The 25,302-nt window shown below is 47.5% G+C and overlaps 1 protein-coding gene across 1 annotated transcript; it reads right to left on the reverse strand.

The window, feature by feature from the left end:
• Positions 1 to 17,998: 17,998 nt before the first annotated feature.
• Positions 17,999 to 19,594, reverse strand: LOC146193868 (solute carrier family 22 member 7-like). Its single transcript, XM_084600643.1, has 2 exons — positions 18,731 to 19,594; positions 17,999 to 18,202 (listed from the first exon to the last, which is right to left on the reverse strand). Exons 1-2 carry the CDS (start codon positions 19,592 to 19,594, stop codon positions 17,999 to 18,001), a joined length of 1,068 nt encoding a protein of 355 aa, XP_084456769.1.
• Positions 19,595 to 25,302: the final 5,708 nt, after the last annotated feature.

Raw genomic sequence — 25,302 nt, forward strand, 5'->3', positions numbered from 1 at the left:
CGCAACGTTCAATACAAGCTCCTAATCTAGTGTTCATCTGGCAGCTGCTGATTGCAAACAATGCATTTACTCAACCGAGTAGGAAACAAACATACTTAATTTCTCAAACATGTGTGGGCCATGAATTGGTCGGCAGTCAAAAATGTTATCACGTATGGCTCGCAACTTACGTCAGTCTAACTTCTCACATTAGAAATGCGCGCACCGAAAACCGTCATAGCTTTAGTCGCAGTCTCTCTTTTTTCTTGCGAAACTTGGTTCTGCTCAGAGTTTAGAGCGGCAAGGAAAAACGAGACCCATGCATAACCCCAGAAATGAGATAGCTACACCGCTCATACTGTCACTAAGGGGGTGTTTCTTCGTCGGCCAGGATTTATCACGATGCTTTTCATGCTTTATGTTTTCCCCTCGTATACGTGCCCAGCACACCAAACTAGAAGTTATATTACTAATCTTAAGTCAATTATTAAGTCAACTCAAAAAGCAGTTACACACTACAGGAGCTGCCGTACCGAGCTCCACGTAACAAATTTTCGCGGGAGACGCAGCAGCAAGCTGGAGGAGCACGAGCCGGTCTCCGAGTATCCCCCCAAGGGCGGTACCGGAAGCGGCCGCGTGGCGGCGGCACTGTACGTGAAAGTTGCTAATGCACTTGACGTCGCGGCACTCTATACTAATATTCCTATCAATGAAGGCATCGACGCCTTCTCCCAAGTATTAATCAACAACCACCATCCGCATGCCTCTGAAGTTTATCTCTCGCTCCTTAAACTAGTCCCAACTTTAAATTATTTCGAGTTCGATTCATCCTATTATTTGCAGATATTTGGAACCAGCATGGGTACTCCATTAGCGCCGACTTACGCGAATATATTCATGGGAGTTATAGAATCTAATATACTAAATTCATTCCCGGAAAAGCCACTTATATACCTTCGCTATATTGACAATATTTTCATGATATGGCAGCATGGATCAGAATCACTTCAGTCGTTCGTCTCGGATCTTAAAAAATCATCACACTAGCATTAAATTCACTTGTCAGTCATCGCAATTAAAAGTCGACTTTCTCGACACCACGGTGTCAGTGGAAAATGGAAAACTTAAAACTTCTTTGTACAGAAAGCCAACGGATAAGCAACAATACCTAAATTTTACGAGTCATCATCCGAGACATTGTAAACAAGGAATATTTGTACGACAGGCGACACGGCTTAGAAGAATATGTAGCGATGATAGTGACTACCTAAACGAACTACATTCATTGAAAGCAACACTAATACAGAGAAAATATCCCGGTAATTCCCTTAATACGGCCCTCGAAAAAGCGAGCACTTTAAACCGCAACGATGTGCTCACGAAACGACCAAAGGCCAACACTGAACGCCAGCCTTCTTTTTTAACTAAATACTCCAATGCCCTTCCAAACATAAACAATTTTCTGCGGAAATACCAATCCGTGCTAACGTGTCATGAACGCCGCAAGAAAATATTTCCGGAGGCACCAAGGGTAACATACAAACGTAACGCAAACCTCAGAGATATTCTAGTACATTCTAAACTCGACAACAAGCATCCAACACAACCACACCCTTGCTCTCGACCTAGATGTAAGACGTGCCGTCATATACAAAAAGACACCACGGTTAAAAACAATGGAAAATTTCACTTTTCATATAAAATCAGGCTTTAACTGCATATCTTCAAACGTTATCTACCTTCTAGAATGCTCCTTCTGTCATAAACAGTACATCGGAGAGACAGGACAACCAATGAACATACGGCTTAATGGACATCAGGCAGACGCAGGCAAAATCCTCCCGAAAACAGTTTCCCAGCATTTCAATCAGAAAGACCATAAGTTCGAAGAAATTAACTTATATATTCTCCAGTCAGGCTTTAAATCTGCAAGGGACAGAAAATATAGAGAGGCATATCTAATTAATAAATTTAGAACATTGGAACCAGCAGGAATAAATATATCTAAGGGAATGTTAGAATCCCTTAGGTATATTCCCTCTGCATCATAACTATTCGGGAAAACGATCTCACATAGCGTTAATTGTACACTTCATTCACAACGCATGTACACTCTATTCCCTTCCTCAAAAGCATAATCTTACACGTTCTTCTAAACACATTCCCTCCTTATCACTTGTTACTTGAATTTGTCCTGAAACATTTTTTATTATTATTTTTGTTTTCCATTTTAGTTGCGGTTCCCAGTGCTGTTATTATCCTGTGACTTTGTACCCCCCCCCCCCCCCACACACACACACCTTTGCAGAAAGATTTATAAATTGTCCCCCTAGATAAATGCCTTATCAGGGCCCTTTGCATAGCCTGTCCCTTTGTAAGGTGTATTTGCACCGAACCCGCTTAAGTGGTGACTAATCACCTACCCGGTATTGTAGTTTATCCTTGTGCTGCCGCTTACTTCTTTTGCAGGCCACAGCATCCCTGGTTCCAGGCTGATAAGTACATACTGAATAATTTTTAGTTTTTCTCTTTTTTCTTTCACTTCATGACCCACTTTCTTCTCAATCATCCTCTCCTCCCCACTCCTTCACACCCACTTTCCCCTTCCCAGGTTTTCTTCTTCGGAAGCAAAAGCGTATTTAAACCCCTGCCAGTGATGATCGCTATGCCCAGACGAAGACAAGTCCACTTGTCGAAACGTTGTCCCATCTGCGGACTGAGGCGTACACCATTTACCGTTGTTCAGTTCTTTTTCATACCGTGCAATCCATCTTCTTCCTTTCGTTCTACCTGGATCCTTAATTTGGTATGAAATACATAAAAAAAGTTCTAACAAGTATACACGCGAACAATGTACACGGGAGAAAGTTCGCGCACAACCTGTTTCAATCCCCACTCCCCTCTGTAATGTTTTACCTTGACGGTACCAATAAAATAAAATAAAAAATAAATAAAAATCCCCTGGGCCCCCCCTGCCCCCCCCCCCCCCGATTCCGGAGTCCCTGGACTTCAACGTTTTGTGTGTAAAACTACATACACGTTGTCGCCAACCGCTGGCGATGCCGTAAACTTACTTCAAATCCATTTCGTCTCTCTCTAATAGGCACCCTACTACAAGAAAGTCCGAGCATAAGAATTCTGGGCTCAATAATTCACCAGTCAGGATCAGTGGCTCCTTGGCTTTCTCAGGCAAAAAAGAAAGTACTTCAAACTGAGTTTGATAAGGAGAATTGCGCCTAAAAGGGGGGTGCTGGCTTGTCGGTTGCATGCCAGTTATTGAGGGCGCTTCTGCAGCCACGTTTGTTTATTAGGCCCAGTTCCAGGATCTTACCAAAACACAATGGCATCGCCTTGAAGCCGTAAATCAAGAAGCTATGAGGACCATAACATGCCTTCCACGACTCACACCGGTCGTTGCGTTACAAGAGAATGCGCAGCTCAACACGATTGATGAACTGGTGCAGCAGCTCAGTGATGCTCGCAGACTCAAGGCCTCTTTGTCACATTCCACGCAAGCACTGAGGGCGTATGCGACGTCACACATTATTCTTCAGCCACCTGCGCCAGTTCTCCCTCCCTGGAAATTTGTACAGTTAGGAGACAACAAGCCAACTGATATCCGCATACCAACGTCTGCCAACTCGGCATCGTTGCTTCGCCAGAGATTTGAAGCGCAAGATACTCAGGGTCCATTGTAGTGTATGTGAATTTGCAAGCCTGCAAGCCTATGGAGGTGCAGCGGTGGCGTAGCGGCAGAACATCCGCCTCGCATGCAAGAGCACCGGGGTTCGAATCCCGTGGCGCGCCATTCTCCACCGGATGAAAAAAAAAATCTGCGTGTCGATGGAATTGCATAAACAGGTTTGGGGTGTGACCTGATGCCGGTGATCATCTCCGGCAATGCACTCCCTCACCATAACAGGAGTTGGCCACCCTGGTGCACTAATTCGCCGCAACCTCCTATGATAAGCTCCATAAAACCCCGGCCCTCAGTCACCAGCGGCTGCGGAACAACTGACCTCGGCGGCGGTCAGACCTATGACGCGGCAGGGGGTGCTAAGAAAGCCTGGCTCCGCTGGACAGGCCACCATTGGAAATTGACCCTGGCAACGTTTAATGCTAGAACTCTAGCTAGTGAAGCTAGTTTAGCAGTGCTGTTAGAGGAGCTAGAGGGCATGAAATGGGATGTCATAGGGCTTTGTGAGGTTAGGAGGCCGAATGAGGCATATACTATACTGAAGGATGGGCATGTACTGTGTTATTGAGGTTCACCAGAGAGGCGACAACTAGGAGTAGGTTTCCTTGTCAATAAGTATATAGCGGGTAATATAGATGAATTTTATAGTATTAATGAGAGGATTGCAGGCATCGTAATGAGGCTTAATAAGCGGTATAAACAGAAGGTTGTACAGGCCTATGCACCTACATGTAGTTATGATGACCAGGCAGTTGAAAGCTTCTACGAAGATGTAGAATCGGCAATGCGAAAAATAAAGAGGCCGTATACTGTACTAATGGACGACTTCAATGCCAAGGTAGGGAAAAAGCAGGCAGGAGACAACGCAGTAGGTGACTATGGCATTGGTTCTAGGAATAGCAGGGGGGAGTTACTAGTTGACTTTGCAGAGCGTGATAACTCACGAATCATGAATACCTTCTTCAGCAAACGGAAGAACTGGAAATGGACATGGAAAAGTCCTAACGGAGAGACTAAAAATGAAATCGACTTCATAATGTGTTCAACCCCCGCCATTATGCAAGTAGAGGTAATCGGGAAAGTGCGATGCAGTGACCACAGGATGGTGAGGTCCCGAATTAGCCTAAATCTGAAGAAGGAACGCAACAGATTAGTAAGAAAGAAACCCATCAACGAATTAGCGGTGAGGGGGAGGGCAAAAGAGTTCAGGATCTCGCTACAGAATAGGTCATCATCATCATCATCATCATCACCAGCCTGATTATACCCACTGCAGGGCGAAGGCCTCTCCCATATTTCTCCACATAACCCGGTAACAGAATAGGTATTCAGCTCTAACTGAGGATGGCGACATTACCCTAGAGGCAAGGAACAATAATTTCAGAGATATCATTACTGAGTGCGCGGTAGAAGTAGGCGGTAGGATAGTTAGAGAGGATACCGGTAAGCTGTCTAAGGAGACGAAAGATTCGATTAAGAAACGCCAGAGTATGAAAGCTTCCAATCCAACCGACCAGATCGAATTGGCCGAGATATCAAAGCTAATCAATAAGAGCAAGGTGGCCGATATAAGGAGGTATAACATGGAGAAAATTGAGCATGGTGTAAAGAACGGGGGAATTCTTAAAGCTATAAAGAAGAAATTGGGCATAGGCAAAAACCAGATGTATGCGATAAGGGACAAGGCGGGCAACGTCATCACTAATATGGACAAGATAGTCAAAGTAGCCGAGGAGTTGTATACAGATCTCTACAGTAGCCAAAGCAGTCAGGACCGTAATGAGATTGGCGGTAGGGAAAAACAGTCAGACGTTCCACCAGTGACGAAGGACGAGGTCAAGAAAGCACTAGAAACTATGAAAAGGGGGAAATCAGCTGGAGAGGATCAGATAACTACAGATTTGCTGAAGGACGGGGGGGGGGGGGAGATCGTGCTAGAAAAACTGGCCACCCTGTATACGCAGTGCCTGGTGTCATCGACGGTACCGGAACCATGGCAGAATGCAAACATTATCCTCATTCACAAGAAAGGGGACTCTAAGGACCTTAAAAATTACAGACCAATCAGCTTACTGTCTGTTACGTATAAGATTTTTACTAAGGTAATCGCTAATAGAATCAGGACAACCTTAGACTGCAATCAAGCAAACGATCAAGCAGGGTTTCGGAAATGGTACTCTACTATCGATCATATCCATACCATCAATCACGTGATAGAAAAATGCTCGGAATATAAGCAGCCCTTATACAAGGCATTAATTGATTACGAAAAAGCATTTGACTCAATTGAAACCTCAGCCGTGATGCAGGCATTGCGAAATCAGGGGGTAGACGTGCCGTACGTGAAAGTGCTGGAAGATATATATATAGTGGCTGCACAGCAACCATAGTTCTGCATAAAGAAAGTAACAAAATTGCCATAAAGAAAGGTGTTAGGCAAGGAGACACAATCTCCCCAGTACTATTCACAGCTTGTTTAGAGGAAGTATTCAGAGACTTGGAATGGGAGCAGTTAGGGATAAGAGTAGATGGAGAATACCTCAATAATCTGCGATTTGCTGATGACATTGCCTTGCTAAGCAACTCGGGGGATGAACTGCAAATAATGATTGATGACCTAGACAGGAAAAGTAGAAAGGTAGGCTTGAAAATCAATATGCAGAAGACTAAGGTAATGTTCCACAGCCTCGGGAAGGAACAGCAGTTTACATTAGGTAGCGAAATATTGGAAGTAGTAGGCGAATATGTCTACTTAGGACAGGCAGTAACCGCAGATCCGAACCATGAAAAGGAAATAACAAGAAGAATAAGGTTGGGATGGAGCGCATTTGGCAAGAACTCGCAGATTATGACTAGCAGCTTACCGGTATCGCTCAAGAGGAAAGTATACAACAGTTGCATCTTGCCTGTACTCACCTATGGGGCAGAAACGTATAGGCTAACCAAGAGAGTTCTACTTAAGTTGAGGGCAACCCATATGGCTATGGAATGAAAAATGGTAGGGGTAACATTAGGAGATAGAAAGCGTGCAGAGTGGGCCAGAGAAATAACTCAAGTTACCGACATTCTAGTGGAAATTAAGAAGAAATGGACATGGGAAGGACATGTAGTGCGAAGAGAGGATAACTGATGGTCGCTGAGGGTGACAAACTGGATTCCAAGGGAAGGAAAGCGTAGCAGGGGCGGCCGAAAGTTAGGTGGGCGTATGAGATTAAGAAGTTCGCAGGGGTCAAGTGGATGGAGCTAGCACAGAACCGGGTTAAGTGGAGAAATATGTGTGAGGCCTTCGCCCTGCAGTGGGTATAATCAGGCTGATGATGATGATGACGATGATGATGCAAGCCTGTGAAGCCAGAACAGCAATCTATTGTCCAGGAAGACCTAGCCTGAACCAGACCTCTACGTGTAAGCTTTCGGAACCACTTACATCTTTCTGCGCTGAGCTCGTGGCTGTTCAGGAGGCACTCTGCTCAGTGGCTTCCATAACCATGCTCCCTGCAGCACACATTGCCATCCGCACTTACGCACTTCAAGCACTACGTTTGCTCTGACGTGTCAGTCGCTGCCCTAAAATATGCCAAAACATCCACCGCCTTGCGGCGGGCATCCCGCAGTCAGTACGCATCGAGTGGGTCCCATGGGACCTCCTGCCTTCCCAAATTCAATCAGATTTAGCGACCCGCCTCGTGAACTAAGACGCATCAATGCCACGGCTCCTTGGACGACGCTACCCTGCTTTTATCAAGAAAGGAAAACCTCCGGCCCCGCACACGTGCACTTATCCCTTCGTGTGCGGTATCCCTTCCCCGCGGTCTCACCCGCGCAGAGGAGATTGCGCTTAGGAGGATCCAGGTCGGTGCTCCCCTCACACCAGCGGTCAGTAGGACGTGGTCTCACTTCCAACACTTATATCCCCGCTTAGGGTGCCCGATCTGTAAAAACGAAAATTTTGAAGCCGACATTCACCACTTGTTGCGGAACTGGCCAGCACTGAAGCCAACACGAATCTGGCACCTGACGATAGCTTGCCTTTCAGCGACCAATCCTGTCTCATATATAGCTTGGACGCAGGGACCTCATCATCACTCACTCCTGAAATTCATAAAATCAGCCAACCTTTTTTCATTCATTATTCATTTGTTCATCATTCATCTTATACCCTACTGATTCCCTGAGGCAATAAATATCGATTAAAAAAAAACAGCCAGCCATGGCTAATTCATGTGCCATCGCCAGCCGCCATCCTTATTTTCTTCTTCCAGCAGCCGTGTGTTGGCCGTACTCTGGGCGCAGCCAGAAGACGGAGCTAGAGAAAAACACAGAAGCAAAAAATTAAAGAAATTTAAGGAAAAGAAGCATTGTGTAGAAGCATATTCAAACTGGAAAATGCCGATCAAGGTCTGCAGTCAGGCTGGCAGTAGCTTCCGCGCCAGGTGGCCAGGAGCGTGCAACTCAGGTCGCCAGAGCTTGAGCTCTGGCGACCTATGTTGCACGCTCGATGGCCCGCAGTTGGATTAGTGGGTCCGAGCTGACCATAGCGGCCTCCCACTGCTCGCATGTGGAAGGCTACAGATTTCACGGAGGGGAGTCTCGTGCCCATAAGATGGAATGTTAGTTAGCCCTCTGGTTGCATAAGTTACAGTAAGGGGTGTATAATGCAGGGTATGCATTGGCGTAAATGACTGGATTTGGAAAGGAATGCGTCTGTAATTTTCGCCAGGTGACCTCCTGTTCCATTGTGCGAGATTTGTGTCCCGGAGGGTATAAGGTACGTGTTTAACGGAAGTGTAGTGTAATTTCTTGATAGGAAACCATGCGGTCTTTCGCCCATCTCATGAGGGGTTGTGCCATCAGCCGGCTCGGGCGAAATTCTGGACAGCCTCATTTCCAAGAAGAGAAGAGTGTGCTCGTGTCCAGATTAGCTTCATTGAACAGTGAGGCATTTGAAAAAAAAAAAAAAAGCAGAAATTTGAGTCCTACAGTGGATATCTTGCCTTTGCTGTAATTTCTTATTGCGGTTTTTGAGTCGTTAATTATATGAAGGGCTGAGGTTGAGCTTATCGCGAGGGTGATCGTACCTTCCTCCGCTTCCTGCGAGTCATTGATAACGATCGAACCGACTGTGAGCTGTTGACCCTGATAATTTACAGTCGCAATCGTGAAGGCATTACGGTCCGCGTGTTCGGCTGCATCGACATAGACCGCGTCATGTCTGTTGTAAACGGCTTTGACTCTTTCTACTTGCTTGCCTGAATGAAATTCAGGGGGCATATTCTTCGGGAGAGGTACGATTTTCCGCAGGCTGATTGAAAGTGGCGCTTTGTCCTGCCTTGTTGCGGAGTAAGTGATTGATTGAGAGGGCATCAAGGATAAAGCGTCTGGTCGGTGTGTGGGTTAGCCGTTCGTATTGAGAAGGTGAGGTGGGCATCTACCAGCTCGCTAAGAGTGTTGTGGACTTCGGCGGCACTGACGCGCTCCGTTTTATGCGGATACCAAGTGCGGACGTGAACGTGAACTTCAGTTCCCCACACACCGATCGACCTTTCACGGTGGTGTAACACACGCCAAGAGGTGGTAGCACTCCTAGTTAAGCCTGTATGCACGCCACTTATACTAGTTTCCTTTTATGGCCGTCCTGGTTCCGTATCTCCTAATCTTGGATGGGTTCGTTTTCTGCGTTCTACCTACTCGGGTATCCCTATTCTAGTCAGTGCAGACTTCAACGGCGCACATACCTCCTGGGGTTACCCATCGGATTCACCCAGGGGTGCACACATCCAGGGAAGCTTTTCAGATAATTCTTTCCATTTTTAAACCACCTGCATACATCTACCCGTCCACGAGGTGGGCCTTATTTACCTGATTTGACTTGGTGGTTAGGCCCTGGTAGCCCTCGTTGGGCGGTTGAACCAGATACCTGGGGTAGTGATCACAGTCCTATCTTTATCTCTCTCACTCCTTCGCGGATACGTAAAATACGCCGTAGCGTACGAATAACATCATGGGACTCTGTACGCGCAGACAATCGCTTATCTGATTTCACCCCATCATCAGCATTGTCTACTCTCTCTGCTGTTCTTGCGTCCCACACGATTACCACCACTGTAAATGAAGACAAGCCAAACCCGGATATCCACCTCCTGAATCTTTGGGCTCTGCGTCGCCAGGAAGATCAATAGGCTGCTCGTAACCCCGATGACCCATCGGCTATCCCCGCTCTTCACCGGGCTACCGCGCGTGCGAGGCGGTATGAAAAGCGTCTAGGAAGGCAACGTTGGGCTTCATGGTGTGAGCGTCTGTCCTCCAAGCAAAGTAATCGACAACTTTGGAGAGTGCTTCACGCCATGGAGCGCTTTTCTCAAGTTTCTGATTACACAGAGAGCATTCGCCTTGCGATGAATGTAGATGAGGACACATTTGCAAAACAGGCGGCCAGACTGTTTTTTCCCCACTATGATTCCACCTCGACTTCTCCACCTTGCTTACCGGTTACCGAACCCCCGATGCCATTACTTCTGACCTAACCATGGCAGAGCTGCTGGCCTCCATTGAACGCCTCAAATCTAACTCTGCTCCTGGGCACGACGGCATACCTAACTCCTTATTCTGCAACTTGGAAGGGACTGCTTTGCAGGCGCTGCTTGATGCATTCAGTGGCGTGTGGCATTCTGGTGTCATGCCGGACGAGTGGAAGCATTCCATTGTTGTTTCAATACCGAAGTCAGGTCATCTTCCAGTATCTCCCTCGGCCCTTCGTCCAATTTCCCTGACGCCAACAATCTGCAAGCTTTACGAAAACATTCTCGCCACTCGCTTATCGTGGTGGTTGGAATCCCATTATTGTTATCCAGAATCCCAAATTGGCTTCCGCCCGCAAATAGGAACGGAGGACGGTCTTGCTACTTTGGCTGCTGACGTGCTTCACCACTCTCCGCACAGTCATCTTGTTAGAAATGTGATTGCTACAGATATAACAAAGGCATATGATAACATGCTTCACTCAGCCATTCCTGCCTCCCTACAAACTCTTGGTCTCCCTCACAGGTTTCTCCTCGCCATTCACGCCTTTCTAAGAAATAGAACGTTCAGTGTGCGTGCCCATGGAAAACCCTTTGGTCACTTGGCTCAAACAGAGGAGTGGCCCAGGACTCCGTTCTCGCCCCTACATTATTTAATGTGGCCTTCATTCCACTTGTTCGAGCCCTAGAGGCCATCCCTTCTATACGCGTGCTTGCGTATGCCAATGATATAACCTTATGGTGCTGTCACCCAGATACGTCTGTCCATCAGGCGGCCCTCAAGCATGCGCTGGATGTATTGACATTTCGCCTCCCTCTTTTGGGCCTAACTCTTTTGCATACAAAATCCTGTTTCATTCGCATTGGAAATAAAGCTTGCTTACGGAAAGCTCCCACTATAAATTTTATGATAGATAATACCCCAATTCCTCAGGTACAAACCGTTCGCATTCTTGGTCTTCTTCTTCATTCCTCTGGGACTGGCACCCCGTGGCTGACAGCCATCCGTAAGACCGCTCACGCTACTCTAGGTCTCGCTCTGGCGGCGCGCGTGCTCACACGGCCCGCCAGCTTGTTCGCTCTGTCCTCCAGCCGCGTATAATCTACCAGGCACAGTTTCAACGTCTCACCCGCTGACAGTGGGACTCCCTTGAGGCCCTCAATCGTGAGGCTATGAGTGCAGTAACATCTTCCCCGCCTAACACCCATACCAGTACTTCAGGAGTATGCCCAGCTAAATATGCTCACTGAACTCGTTGACCAGCGGATGGCAAACAGAGTTCGCAAACAGTCTTTACAACTAGATCATTTAAAGACACTACCTCCATGGTCGTACTGCCAGCTGACGGACAATCGCCCCGCTGCTTCCCCGCCGGTATAATCGGCACATCTGCCTGAAGGGTGCATATTATATACCGATGCATCACATACTGCAGAGCGAGGAGTATAGTCCCTCTCATCCGCATCTCAACACTCACGTGACATATACCGCGGATACGTGCACCCCTCAGGCACTAGAACTTCAAGCCATTTACAATGCCATACATTCCCTTCCACCAGTTCCTACATTCAATGCAGTTCATCTTTGCACAGACTCTCTCACTGCCCTTAAACAGCTTAAGACCGTTCGACGCACATTCCAAATAACACAGTCCATACATTTGCTCTGTTCAAAGTACCCATGTCCTGTGCGCATACACTGGATTCGCGGCCATGCTCGCGATCCACATAATATTCAAGCGGATGCTATGACGCACATAAACCCATCAGGCGATCCACCACCTTCCCCTCTTCCCCCAGATCCGTTCCTGTCCCACGTTTCCGATTCGCAAGTTCTGCGCCAGCGAACACGCGCTCTCATTCCTCCGTGTTCGCACCCTCTCCCCCGTAGTCTTACTCGGCAGGAGGAGGCAACAGTGCGCCGGATCCGGGCAGGGGCGGCTCTGACCCCATCTGTTCGACATCGATGGCGGGAAAAAGATCTGCCAGTGACTGACAGGTGCCCTCACTGTGACACTCCACCTGACGTCTGCGATGTGCGTCACTTGCTGTGGACGTGTCCATCAACGACTCACATTAGGCAACGGATAATCACGAAGGTGGGCCTGCGGTGGAATCGCGATAGTGATTATGCGAAATGGACAATGGACAATCGCTACACTGCCAATCTTCTCGAATACATAAGCGCAACTGGACTTCACTCCTTCTTTTAACTTTATATCTCCTGCATCCCATTCCCCCTTTCTCAACTTATGCCTTGTGGCAAACGTTTCGAAAAAACAAACAAACAAACTAGCCGAACACCTTCATTGGCCGTTTCGAGTGGGTTCAGGCCCTATCGTGTCTAATATCCGCATACTCAATTCGAAAAACACGGAGCCGAGGTGAACCACGTCAGCTCGCTCTCAAGGCGGAGTGCCCTGTTTGCAACAATTTTATTTTCGGCTCGCTGTTCGATTCGAAGCTTTCAAGGACTAGGCGTTTCTGACGGGCTAAGCCTAATCGACGCCTTCAGGGCCCACCACGACCACGGCTGCTCCCGGGCCACAGCCGGGCGGCGCTGCCGCCACAGCGCATCCGGAAAATGTGACCTTCAAAACTTTACGTCCGGCGACCTTCACTCCGAGCCAACCACCGACTACGACCCCAAAGTCAAGCCAAGATACAAGGCGTTCCGATTATCCGCCCTTACCGGCGGGGCACGAGCAGATGGACGCTGCGCCGTACTTCGCATCCAGCCGAACCCTGACTCCGACACCACAAACGCCCCAAGTTACACCGACTACAACCCCACAGTCAAGCCAAGTTACAAGAAGTTGTGATTACCCGCTCTTACCGGCGGGGCATGAGCAGATGGACGCGGCGCCGTACTTCGCATTCAGCCTAACGCTGACTCCGACGCCACAAACGCCACAGGCTACAGGCAGCGTTGATTACCAGCTATTGCCGACGGTGCACGAGGAAATGGGTGCCGCAGCTCTGACTGTCTCTGCAAGCCCTCCTGCTCAGGTTAAGACAGCTACAGGATGCAGCATGACTTCAACGCACCGCAAGCGTCAAGTGTCCCCGCAACGCCTGCACACAGAACGGGTGAGTCGTCCTCATTTCACTGCTCTGATCAGGCCACTTAACAAAGTGCATGTCACAAACATCCCGAAACAGGCTATTACCAACGCAATAGAGCAAACTGCTTCGTCTCAGTATTTTTCGGATATGGCCATTCTCCGCTTTGATTCTGCTGCTAACTGCATCCGCATAACTGTCAGGGACGCCGAGCATTTCAAGAAGCTGTGTACATTGACCCGCTTAGTCGCGCGAACGCGGGATTCTGTCCAAGCGTTCGATGTGGACACGTCCCCACTGAAGCAGCCTGTGGTTGGCAGTATGCGAGGTGTGATCAGAATTAGAGAAGGCCTCACGATGGACTATATCATGGCACATCTGCGCTGCGAGACAGCTGAAATCAGGGACATACGCATGCTCGGCAAGACAAGTTTGCTACTTGTGACCTTCGCATCAGACAGATTACCTTCTCGGCAAGTATTCGACTACGAGATTACTCAAGTCCGTGAATACCGTCCACGCCCAGTCGCATGTTATAACTGTCACCGCATCGGCCATGTAGCCAAATACTGCTCGTTTCCCACCGTTTGTCGGGATTGCGGTAAGAACCCGCACCCTGAAGACCCCGGCTGCAAGCAGTTTCCTCATTGCGTAGCCTGCGGCGCTTCCATGCATATCGCTCTGAGTGCCCAGTGCCCGGCTCGAGCTTATGCAAAGCCTGTCGACAAATCGGCACCTAAGGAGTCGGATGATCCGAATACGCATCAGGTGACATCCTCATATACTGTCGCCAAACATGTATCTTATGTTGAAAAGACCTCTTCTCCGGTTTTAGTCGAGGTCATTGAGAACCTCAGAGCAGAAATATCTGAACTACGCCGCGAAAATCAGCGTCTCCGGGAGATGATAACTAAGGACAAGATAACAATGGACACCCGAACTCGTTCCCAGATTCCGCAACGCAGCCGCTCACAGAAGGGCCGCAAAAGCCGTTCGCCTACCCGCACGGCTGCAACCGGTCACAGCGTCTGATTCCGCCTATATCCACATGCTGAGGCTAATCCGACAGGAACGCGCCCAAGAGACACAGAAGCTGGAAGAAACTCTGCCAAAGGAAGTTAATGTAACTCTAACTGCTGCCCTCACTTCCATGCAGAGCATCTCCAGACTGTGTTTGAGGAGTTCCAACGTACCACACTCACAGACAATAGTAAGCGCCGTAAATCTGTGTCCCTTTTATGAGTACTATGGCTCATGGGATTCAATGGAACTGCAGAAGCTTCAATCAGAACGGTCCTACCCTCCGTACATTTGTGCCTCAGCGCCTTCCTCTTTTCATACTCCTTCAAGAAACGCGCGGTCCTTGTAAAATTCCAGGTTACTGCACTTACTAGACACCTACTATCCAACATAAAAAACGGCCGTGCAGAGGGACAGGCGACCGTCTTAATTCGAAACGATTGTCCTTCCACTCAGCTCTCGCTTCAGCCCCTTTGCTCTCCCACTCGTGAAATTGTTGCAGTAAAAATCTTCCCCCTGGCCAAAAACCTTTCGTTGCAGCATTGGCCTATTTCCGGCCAGGTAACGTCATGGCAGAACCCTGTACTTGGCTCCCTGACCTTGAAAACGCAACATACACTTATCCTATTCTTATTGGCGGATATTTCAACGCACATCACGTAGCCTGGAGCTCATCGCAGCCTAATCAACGTGGTAAACACCTATATGACGCCCTTGATCAAACTCTTCTTACCCTGTGCAACGAACCAAACGCACCGACCCGTATCGGTCTCCATCCCTCTCAAGCAAACACTACACTCGACCTTACATTCTCATCACCACGTCTTCTTCGGCGCTGGGAAGTCCTTTCTAAATCTTAAGGTAGTGATCACTTGCCCATCTTGCTCACTCTCAATCGTAAATGTCTTCGCGTTCGGACAACACATTCGTTTTTCAACTGGGAGAAGTTTCGTGCTAATACTACGACCCCCTTCTCGGATATTGACTCCTTCCTGTCAGTACTCCGAGATGACCGCACTCAAGCTCTCGAATATATCCCCCGTGACGATTCCACAGTTGGCATGGATGCTCACCTGGCTAACCTTCGGCGTCCCGGAGATCACCTCACGCAACGTTTTCGGACACGCGGAAAACGTCACAAAGATCTCGTGCTTCTTCGACGACAATTCAAGCTTATCCGGGCATACCAGCTTCACCTGCAAAGTGAGGCTTGGCACTCTACATGCGACCGTGTTGGACAAGTACCGTGCCTATTACAACTTTGGCGCATCTTTCGTGGTCTAAATGGCAAGGCACGCGGGGCCCCACCTCTCGCCGATCTCCTTCTCAATGGCAACCCGGCTGATGTTGAAGATGAAGTTATACGCACTTTTTTCCCACACGCCAGCCTAACGCCTCCACCAGCAGTTTTCATTTTACCAGTCAGAAACCCTGATCTAGACCTGGATCGCCCATTCTCAAAGGGAGAACTACAAGCAGCCCTCGGAAGAGGCTGAGCTCGCGCCACACCCGGGCATGGCCGAGTCAGTTGGCAGCAGCTTCGCAATCTCGACTCGGCAGCCCAGGATGCCCTTCCCGACATCATTAATTCTTACTGGGAGACCGGAACGGTACCGGATAACCTCAAGCTTTCTCTTATTCTTCATATCCCTAAACCTGGCAAAATTCCTCGACTTCCTAGTAATTTGCGTCCAATCGCCCTGACTTCACATCTTTGTAAACTCATCGAGCGCCTGCTGCATTCCCGAATTAGTCACTACATTGAATACGTCAGTCCTGGATTTCATCCAGCTCAAGCCGGCTTCCGCCCTAACCTCGGAACGCATGACTGCCTTTGGCTTTTGCGAAGAGTTCTGAATAGAGCTCATCGTAAAGCGCTACCTGACTATCTCCTGGTTGTCGATATACACAAAGCCTTTGACAATGTTCGCCATGAGGTTATCCTGGAGGAACAAGCCAAACGCTTTCCTAGTACTCGTGCCCAAATCTGGATACGCAATGTTTTGACATATAGACCCATTTAGCTACGTGGCAAAGCTCCGGGATGTGTGCCCAAAACCTATTACTTGGATAGGGGTGTACCGCATGGCTCCATTCTCGGACCCATATTGTTCAACTTGGCCGTGACACGCGTCGCCGGGAATCTGGAAATCAGCACAAGCGCAAGATTCGCTATATATGCCGATGATATTGCCGTCTGGACCGAGGCAGCGGATTACGTAGACAAATATTCTATGGAGATCGAACTTCAGGCGATTCTTCTTTGTCTTGAAAATACACGAACCAAAATTGGCCTCGAACATGCACCACATAAAACAGAATTGATTAGTATCGACGGAAAACATAAAACCAACCCCAGTATGCAGATCCATCTTCACATAGGAGGCAACACCACCACCTTCTCAAATGGGCAAATCCGCATTCTTGGCCTGCCCACCTCAAGCTGCAACAGTCCCCAGAAATGCGTTCATCAGCTACAACGCCTTTGGCCAGCAGTGCTACATACTATTCGTCGCCCGTCCAACCGGCACGGCGGTGCGCGGCAACATGCCTGCCGTGCGATGGCCAGAGCAGTGGCGGTCGGAAAAATCCTCTATGGCACACCCGTCCTCGAACTGTCGAAGACTGACTCCGCTAAGGTCGAATGCCTTCATCGCGCAACACTACGCACTATTACCGGTCTACCTAAGCACACTCCTATATCCGAACTTGAGCGTTTGGCCGCTCTTCCACCGCTCACTACCATCGTTACCGAGTCACAGACGCGTCATCGAATACGTCTAGAAAACACTGTCCAAGGGCGTCGCCTGCTAGCCTGGGTTGAACAGCGTAACAACAAAACACCAGCCCTATATGCATCTCTTCCCCCTTGGGAGATGCCAGTAGTCACAGCCCTCCATCACCGACCTATAAACCGCGATTTTACGGTGCGGTTCAAGTGTCCGCTCAGACATATATAGTTCGAATTTTCTTTCCTATGAGCCAATTTGCATTTTACTTGCACACTTAACGATGTCAGTGGATGGTAAAGAACTTGGTGGTCGCAATTTTTGGAGCCCTCCATTACGGCGTCTCATAGCCTGAGTCGTTTTGGGACGTTAAATCCTATAAATAAAACTAAACTAGAAGACCGTAGTTTGATTCGGGGAAAGAAAAGTGCTGTATTTGCTTCCCTTTTCGTTAGACACCCGAAGCGTACATATAAACGTTAGGCTATTTTAGTAGGCTCCGAACCTCCTCCACTAATAATGTTTATAGGTCATGCACATATTGGAAGCCTGCCGGGGTGGTGCAGTGTTTAGGGCGCTCGACTACTGCGCCCAAGGACGCGGAATCGAATACAGGTCTCGGTGGCTGCTTAACGGTGGAGGCGAAAAGCTAGGCGCCCGTGGCTTGTGCGATGTCAGTGAACGTTAAAGAACCCCAGGTCGTCGAAATTTCTGGAGTCCTCCACTACGGCGTCCCTCATAGCCTGAGTCACTTTAGGACGTTAAACCCCAACAGCAAACCATATTGAAAGCCAACTTAATAGCAACACAAAAAAAGATGCATTGCATCCAATATCCAATCTTTGCCCTTAAGAAAAGTGCCACATGACGGCATAGAAATTGTGTAAACATTCGACAGATCGAATAAATTGCATTCACATAACGTTGTGCTTAGATAGCATAAATTACAGTGACGAGACTGAAAACCCATTTGCGTCACAAATCATAACACTCTAATTGAGTCTGCTGTCCACAGGTCTCGGCTCGATGCTTTGGTACCTCGATGACTGACCACTGCCACGAGGCTTGCTGGTTCGTCCCTTCTTCACATTCCGCCAGTTCAGTGTCTGCTTCATGAAGTCCACACTCTGAATGGAACCCGCAGCTGATAAAGGGCTGGCCAGAGTTGGCTTCTCCGACGGCTGCTGTGAAAAGAGCTGGGCATGGAGCAACATAAAGAGCGTAGTCCCAGCTAGGGCGAAAAGCACATCGCCACGCCCAATGTCTTGCCGCACGGACAGCACTATGGCACACACCCCTCCCAAGCGGCCCAAACCGAAGAGCCAGCAACTCGCCCCGCAACGCACACGCGTTGGCACCATTTCCAAGACGTTGGCGAATATGAGGACTTTGACCGCGAACGTAAGCGGTTTGGCTAAAAGGAAGAACAATGTCGATACGTAAGCGCATCCCAATGCGAAACTCAGGCTTATCACGCAGGAAACGCCACCAAGCGTTCCTACTGCTGCGGCCAGTAGATGTTGCGGTGAGAGTTTTCTGAACGTAGCGTAGAGCAGCGCGCAACTTGCGAGGTTGGTTCCGCTTGAGGCCCACTGGAACCAAGCAGTTGTTCCTAATATTACCCTGTCCTCGACGGCCATCAATGAGTATTGTGAGAACGAAGCAGAGAACGATAAGCCGATCATCACGAACGCGCTGCGCTGTACTGCCTTTGCTCTAGTTACGTCTCCTGCTGTGAGCAGCATGCGCATTTCGGTCCTCTGAACCTCTGCCTTGAGCCTTTCCAGCATGCTGTCAGTGTTCGAAACGGGAAAGCGATTTTCTTTGGCGGCAGCGATCATGAGCATTTCGGCTCTGGCCATGTCGTTTACTGCAATGCACCAGCGGGCTGACTCTTGCACTGCGGACACCGCGTACAACGTGAGGACAGTCGGGGACAACATGAAGATCTGGAGAACTATCCAGTTCAGTCCTCTGAGCAGCCGTCCCACAGCAAGCCATACCTCGGCAATCAGCAAGCCTGCGAACATGGCGGCACACAGGTCCCTGTTCCTGTTCTCGTGCGTGGATGCCTCAAAGAATAGTGTGCAGGCGAGGACGGCGACAGTTGCCACGCAGCCAGAGTTGAGAAACCTTGAAAGGTCGTACATGTGGTATGATGCTGCGAAACATCCGCCCATCGTGGCCAGCTGCAGTACCGCCATCGCTGTGAGTAGCACGGGCATCCGGCCGACTCGGTCCGCCATCTGCCCGACGACAGTCATCGCAATCAGCGAGCCGGCTATGTACAGGCTCTCCGCCATGGCGCGCAACCAGCGTCTGTGGCAGACCAAGTCCCACTGACTTACGATGGTCCTCTTGCTGTACTCCGGGTCGTAGTCCCAATCATCGCAGTCAACAATCAGCGTGTCGTTAGGGTGACCCGGGTGTTTGTAGGCGCTGCATCGACTGAAGCGGCCGTCCGCCTCTAGAGGGATTGCCGAGTTCCTCCAGGAGGCCGCAGGCACCTTCATTTCGCCCTGTGGCTGCTTGCACCAGTGGTCGACGTCACCAGAGATGAGACTGAAGGCGAGGGTGTGGCACTGCATTGCGCACACGGAGAATATAACGAGATTGAAGAACCAGCGCTGAAAATGACTATGGCCGAACACATCACTGCAGTCATAGCAGTCGCTCGTCACTAAGTCTACTCTACTGAGACTGCGTCTAGACAGCAGAAGCATCTTAGACGTTAATACGGGAGGTATTTGTAGCTGAACTAACCTGAACCACGGTCTTCTTCTTCTTCTGCCTTGATATATGGCACATACCCACGAAGGGGGATTGACTAGGGTTCAGTGTGGACTGCCAAATGTCCTACACGAACTGAATTAGTGCAATAAAGCAATTATCAACTAAACAAAAACATAAGATTTAAGATCACAAAATTGATTGAAAGAAAAAATACGAAGCAAAAATTTGGAAGTTTGTAAATGTGGAATACAATTAGCAAGGAAATCTGTCCGTAGCTGTGATTTAGTTATGTAAGTACTGACAAATTTGAGGCAACGCAAATCCTTTCGCACTCGCACCGATGGAGAGTAGAAGCGGGACCGACAACATAAATGCCAAGCGTGCAATTGGAGTTTCTAAATGCACCCTCCTCTGATGTGAAAATCTTCGGCAAGCGTGAAGGAAGGGATCAATATTTTCAATCTCATCGCAAGCCTCACAAAGGTTTGTGGGGCTGATCCCGCATCTACATAAATAAAGATTTAGGCGAGGAGTCCTGCATCTCGTGAGAGTCATCGTTATCTCAGACTGCCGTGATTTACATGAACGAAATTTCCATGAGTATATGAGATGCTGGTATTCGGCTGTAGATAGCAAGGTTTCATTGCACGAAGCGGCTAGGTATTGATAACGCTGAAAACAGGACATTCCAAAAATGGTGATATTAGGGATGGTACATGAAACGGATGCATCAAGAGCTGATTTAGCAAGGAAATCTGCCGATTCGTTCTGGAAAATACCGCAGTGACCGGGGACCCAGATGAAGCGTAGTTCTTTCACCCACACCGGTATGAAATACTTTAGTGAGCAGCTCAAAAGAGCATCCCGTGCTGACTCCAGTAGCAGCAAAATAGAAAGACTGATAGAAAAATTATTTTTGATTGACTGCAGGGAACATTCAGTAGTGCTAGTCCAATTGCCATAAACTCTGCTAAAAACATCGGTGTGTAATCCGGGACACGCACCGAAAAACTCCAGGAAAGAGACTCTGAAAAAAATTCCAATCGCTGCTTTCAGCGCAGTCACAGACGCATCAGTGGCAATTACAGTGTGATCAGGGAACTTTTCAAGGTGATCACATAGGAGACTGGATATTAGACCTGAAGGTAAGTGCTTCACATTAGATGGAAATATATAATCATAATTTATATCCACAAAGGACGTTGAGCAACCAATAGAACATATAGAACTGAGGTCCACACCAATGTTTGCTAAAATGTTCTGCGTGAAAACAAGCTGGGGCATGCAGACCCTTGGCCACTGGTGAGTGAGAAAGAGGGCGGGGTTTGACACAAAAATAAGTATAGCCATACCTGGAGTAGCCTCAAATGATCGCAAGAAAAATCTAACAGTTAGAAGGTGGAAACGGGAGTTAAGGTCTGAAAATACGATCCTCCAAGTACAGCACAGTGGTAGAGACTGACTGTGGAAGCCCTAGGCAGAGGCGCAGCGCCCGTCTCTCTAGAAGCAGCAAAGGATGCAGCTTATATTTACGACATTCAGAAAAAAGAATGAAGCCAAATTCCAGAATCAGTCTCACATAGGCTTTGTACAAAAGTAGAAGAGTGTCTCGACGCATATAAAATTTCCTATTACTTATCCGCATGAGCCTACCAAGGGCACGCTCACCTTTCTGAACATTAGACTTGATGTGAGGCCTCCAATCCATACTAGCATCATACGTAATGCTTAAATACCGCACAGATTCCACTTGAGGTATGACATCTGAGCGGTAGTTTAACGAAACATATAAGGGGGTTTTGCTTTTAAAAACTAGCACAGTACGTTTGGACACATTTAAAACCAATTTAATTTTGTCCAACCAGACCTCAAGTGCATTTAGGTGAGCCTGTAGTGAACGATAGAGGTCATGAATATCTTTTGCAGAGGCGAAGAATGCTATGTAATCTGCATATACACATACAGTGACATCACGATGAACCGGATTATCGCACATTAATATATTAGAAAGGAATGGTGAGAGCACAGAGCCCTGGGGCACCCCTCTTGTCTGTGCATAGGTATCTGAGAATAATGAGCCATCAGTGCAAAAGAATTCTCGTCCTTTCAAAAATTTCCTGATCCAAGCATAAATGTAGAACGGAGGACGTGATAATGACCACTTGTTTAGTTTAATGGAATGTTCAATGCTGTCATAGGCGTTAGCTATATCGAGCGTCACTAACGCTGATACCTCCTTGTTGCACATTGCAAGGTGAATGCTGCTTTATAAATCTACATGTACAGGCCATATTGAGCATCCATTGCGGAAATCAATCTGGGCAGAACTCAAAGCATTAACCTCTGAAATATGCTTTGAGAGGCGGCCATGCACAATTCTTTCTATTAATTTTGCTAGATTCAAAGTCAAAGCTATCGGCCGAATGTTTTCAACATGAAATCCTTTACCAGGGTCTTTCAAGAGCAATATAATTTTTGCCACTTTCCAGACGTGCGGCAGCCATGCAGATTCTAATGATATGTGGACCAGATCCGGGAGATACTAAGTGAATTCATTTGCTAAAATTTTGAGCACACCTACCGTAACCCCGTCCCAACCTGGAGCCGAGTTTTGCATGGAAGAAATCACAGATAGAAGTTCTGACCTTTCAACCTGAACATAGTGTGAGCAGAAAATGGGAGCGTGCAAGGAAACTCTGCACTGCTCCTGGAAACGTAATGCGTGCCCTTGTGCAATTGGTTCCAACTCATCCTTTGCCTCCTGTGGAGACAACACTATGAACTTAATGACTGAGAAATGCGTGAGTTTCTATTTCGTTCCATGAAACGATACAAAGCCTTCCTGTGCTTAGGGTTTGATAAATAAGTATTTAAATTTTCATTGTACTCGTCCTTTGCCTACGCTATGCCTCTTTTAAATGACGCCGAACAAAATTTGTAGTTTATCCAGTTTACTGGGCTCTGGTTATAAGAAACCACGGTCTTGACTAAACATGCGGCATTCTTCTTCGCTTTTTTCTTTTTCGCAGTCAAGAGACTGGCGCGTGCCTGCAAGGATCAATTGGTCAAAACTATTAAGAACTTAAAAATCAAGTTCGAATTCTTGTCGATCTCACTACTGCCTAAAAATGCATGTACCTTCTAGTTGTGACAAAAAAGGAATATACTTAAGTTTATTTAAAGCGATAACCGCATGAGGCCATTTTCCCTAGCGATTCGTCACGCGACGACTCCATCGCGTATCGTTTCCGCTGGTATTATATATTTGCAGTATACCAGACCCTAGGTCAGAGCCTGAAACGTCAGTGCGAGCTATTTCTAACAAAAGTCAGGTGTAGGACTACTCTCCTTAATTCTACCCCCCCCCCTCCCCCCAAATCTGGCTCCTCGCCCGCAGCTGTGTATTCATTCTGCAGTGAACCCGAGTCACTGGATCTTTTTTCCCTCTACTTTCACTGTTTCGCGTCCTTTAGTAAAGTTTTCCTTGAAATTCCTTGTAACCAAAAAGTTATATCTTTGACTATTTCAAAATTCTTTCATTTGAAGCTACTCTGCAGCTAGGCTTTACAGCGGCACGGATCGCTCCCTGCGGTTCATAAATTTGTTAATCCCTCTGAAAGAATTTCCTGCTAGGTGCGCCGATTCTGGTCTCTGCCATTTGTTTCACATTGAGTCGAAGTTATTGATTTGTTTCCTATTGTTCAGTAGGGCTTTTTGTCTATCATATTACAATATACTTTTTGATCTCGTCACGCAATATAATACCATTTCAGACGCTGTGGCCATTGTCCCTTGTGTGTATGTGCAATTATCCGAGAGCACAACAATTACCCGTGCGAATAAACGGAGCTCGGCAACAGAGTGTTTTAAGTGTTGCTCTGTTTCGACCGTCTCGTCGTTTGGTCAAGGGGGAGTATAAATATGCTTGCGTCATGTTTTAAGGCTAAACAGCAAGCGCTGAAAAATATCTGGCGTTTTTAAGGGACACGGTGCAGTGATGCGAAACTACACTATGCGATGCACAACTTGTAAAAAGTGAGTTTCTATCGCTCCTTTTGTTATTAATACCCAAAACCTACCCACAATAGCCTTTTGTATCCTTTATTACCCTCCCAAGTTTTACAGAACTCGACGCGCTCATATGCATGGGTCAGATGTTGCGACTCTAGGAAGAAGTAAAAAAAAATACACGGCCCAGCAAACTGTCTGTAGCTAAGCCTCCACCATTGCCTCGTGCAGGCAGATTTAAGAGATGAGGTAAAAAGAAAGATTAAGACACGCCTCACAACAGCCGTCGTTCGCCACCGTAGCGGCGGCCAGTGCAATGACGGCATGTATAATAGATACAAATACAATAGCGGCAAGCAGATTGCTCCGCAAACGGCGAATTCCACTAGACTCCCAACCCTGCTCCTTGCCTCAGATGAAGCGAGTATCTGCAGGTTCCTCACTTAAACGGCACTACGAAAGCAAATTCCTTATTACAAACGTCTTGAATAAAACAAAAACAAATTTTCTAAAAAAAGGTATAGCGGAAGTTACATACAGTCTCAACGCGATTTGTTGCTTCGCATCGAGCGGCGAGTGGCTTCCCGTCATGGCGAATCTCCGCCTCATGCGGTGAGCGCTTAAGAGTGTTGTGCGACAGCTTCCTTGTTGGCGTAGAGGCAGCGTGTCCGGATAGCGACACAGGGGACATACATTTTATTCCAGCACTTGAGCGACAAAGTCTTGTGTTGTGTTAAATTCGTTGGCTCTGACGTAAGTCCCCCTCTCCCAATCAGCATCTTCTCGACGCGGCGTCACCCTTACAAAAATGGTCGTCAACAGTCTTTAGAATTTGTATTAACACCTTATTGACTCTATCAATATTGTACGTACTTTTAATCTCTATGGACATGTGTAAATACGAAGTTCATACACGGTTACATTTCTGTATTTAGATCAGTTCATATAAAGTTGGGACATAGCAAGTTGTTAGGCCAATATACTTCTCTGTATATACGCCTGTCAATATACAGCAGGGGCGTAGCCAGGCCTCTGTTTCGAGGTCAAAACACCTTCCGAAAGTTTTTGAACTCCTTTTTTCGGCCTTTCTGCAATTTTTTTATCGATGCTGTATAACGCCCTCGACAATTATGTCTGGTTATACCACTCATACACAGCTATTGCAATATATTGAAGCAATTTGGCATGTCAGAAAAAATGTTCAGATCGAAAGTATGTAGTCCCAATTAACTGACCGAGTGCATGCTGTTCATTGCAAATCATATTTGAATTACTTTTTTTATTTTTATTATGAGTAACATCTGTTAAAAAAGAAATGGAAAAAGACAATTGATACGACCAATTCGCAAGAATCATTGATAAAAACATATAAGTTTATATTTTGAAAAATTTAACTGGTTACAATTTCACTCTTTCTTCATCGCGCATTTCTTCGTCAAGCGTCCGCTCTTGTTGAGGACGCACTGAGTCCTGTTATCGAGCTCGCACGCACCATTAAAGACTAAAACATCACAAATGGAAGGTAAACGCGGACAGCACGGCGTCAGCCACCGCG

This window comes from Amblyomma maculatum, chromosome 4 (genome assembly GCF_055883805.1).
Source record: "Amblyomma maculatum isolate TAMU_Amacu chromosome 4, ASM5588380v1, whole genome shotgun sequence".
NCBI lineage: Eukaryota > Metazoa > Arthropoda > Arachnida > Ixodida > Ixodidae > Amblyomma > Amblyomma maculatum.

What these genes read in the sequence shown, in the direction of transcription:
- LOC146193868 (XM_084600643.1), bottom strand. Translation starts at nt 19,594, where the DNA reads ATGCAGTGCCACACCCTCGCCTTCAGTCTCATCTCTGGTGACGTCGAC. An exon ending in TGCTGCTCACAGCAGGAGAC is followed by an intron (nt 18,203 to 18,730) that starts GTAACTAGAGCA and finishes CTCCATGCCCAG; the next exon opens with CTCTTTTCACAGCAGCCGTC.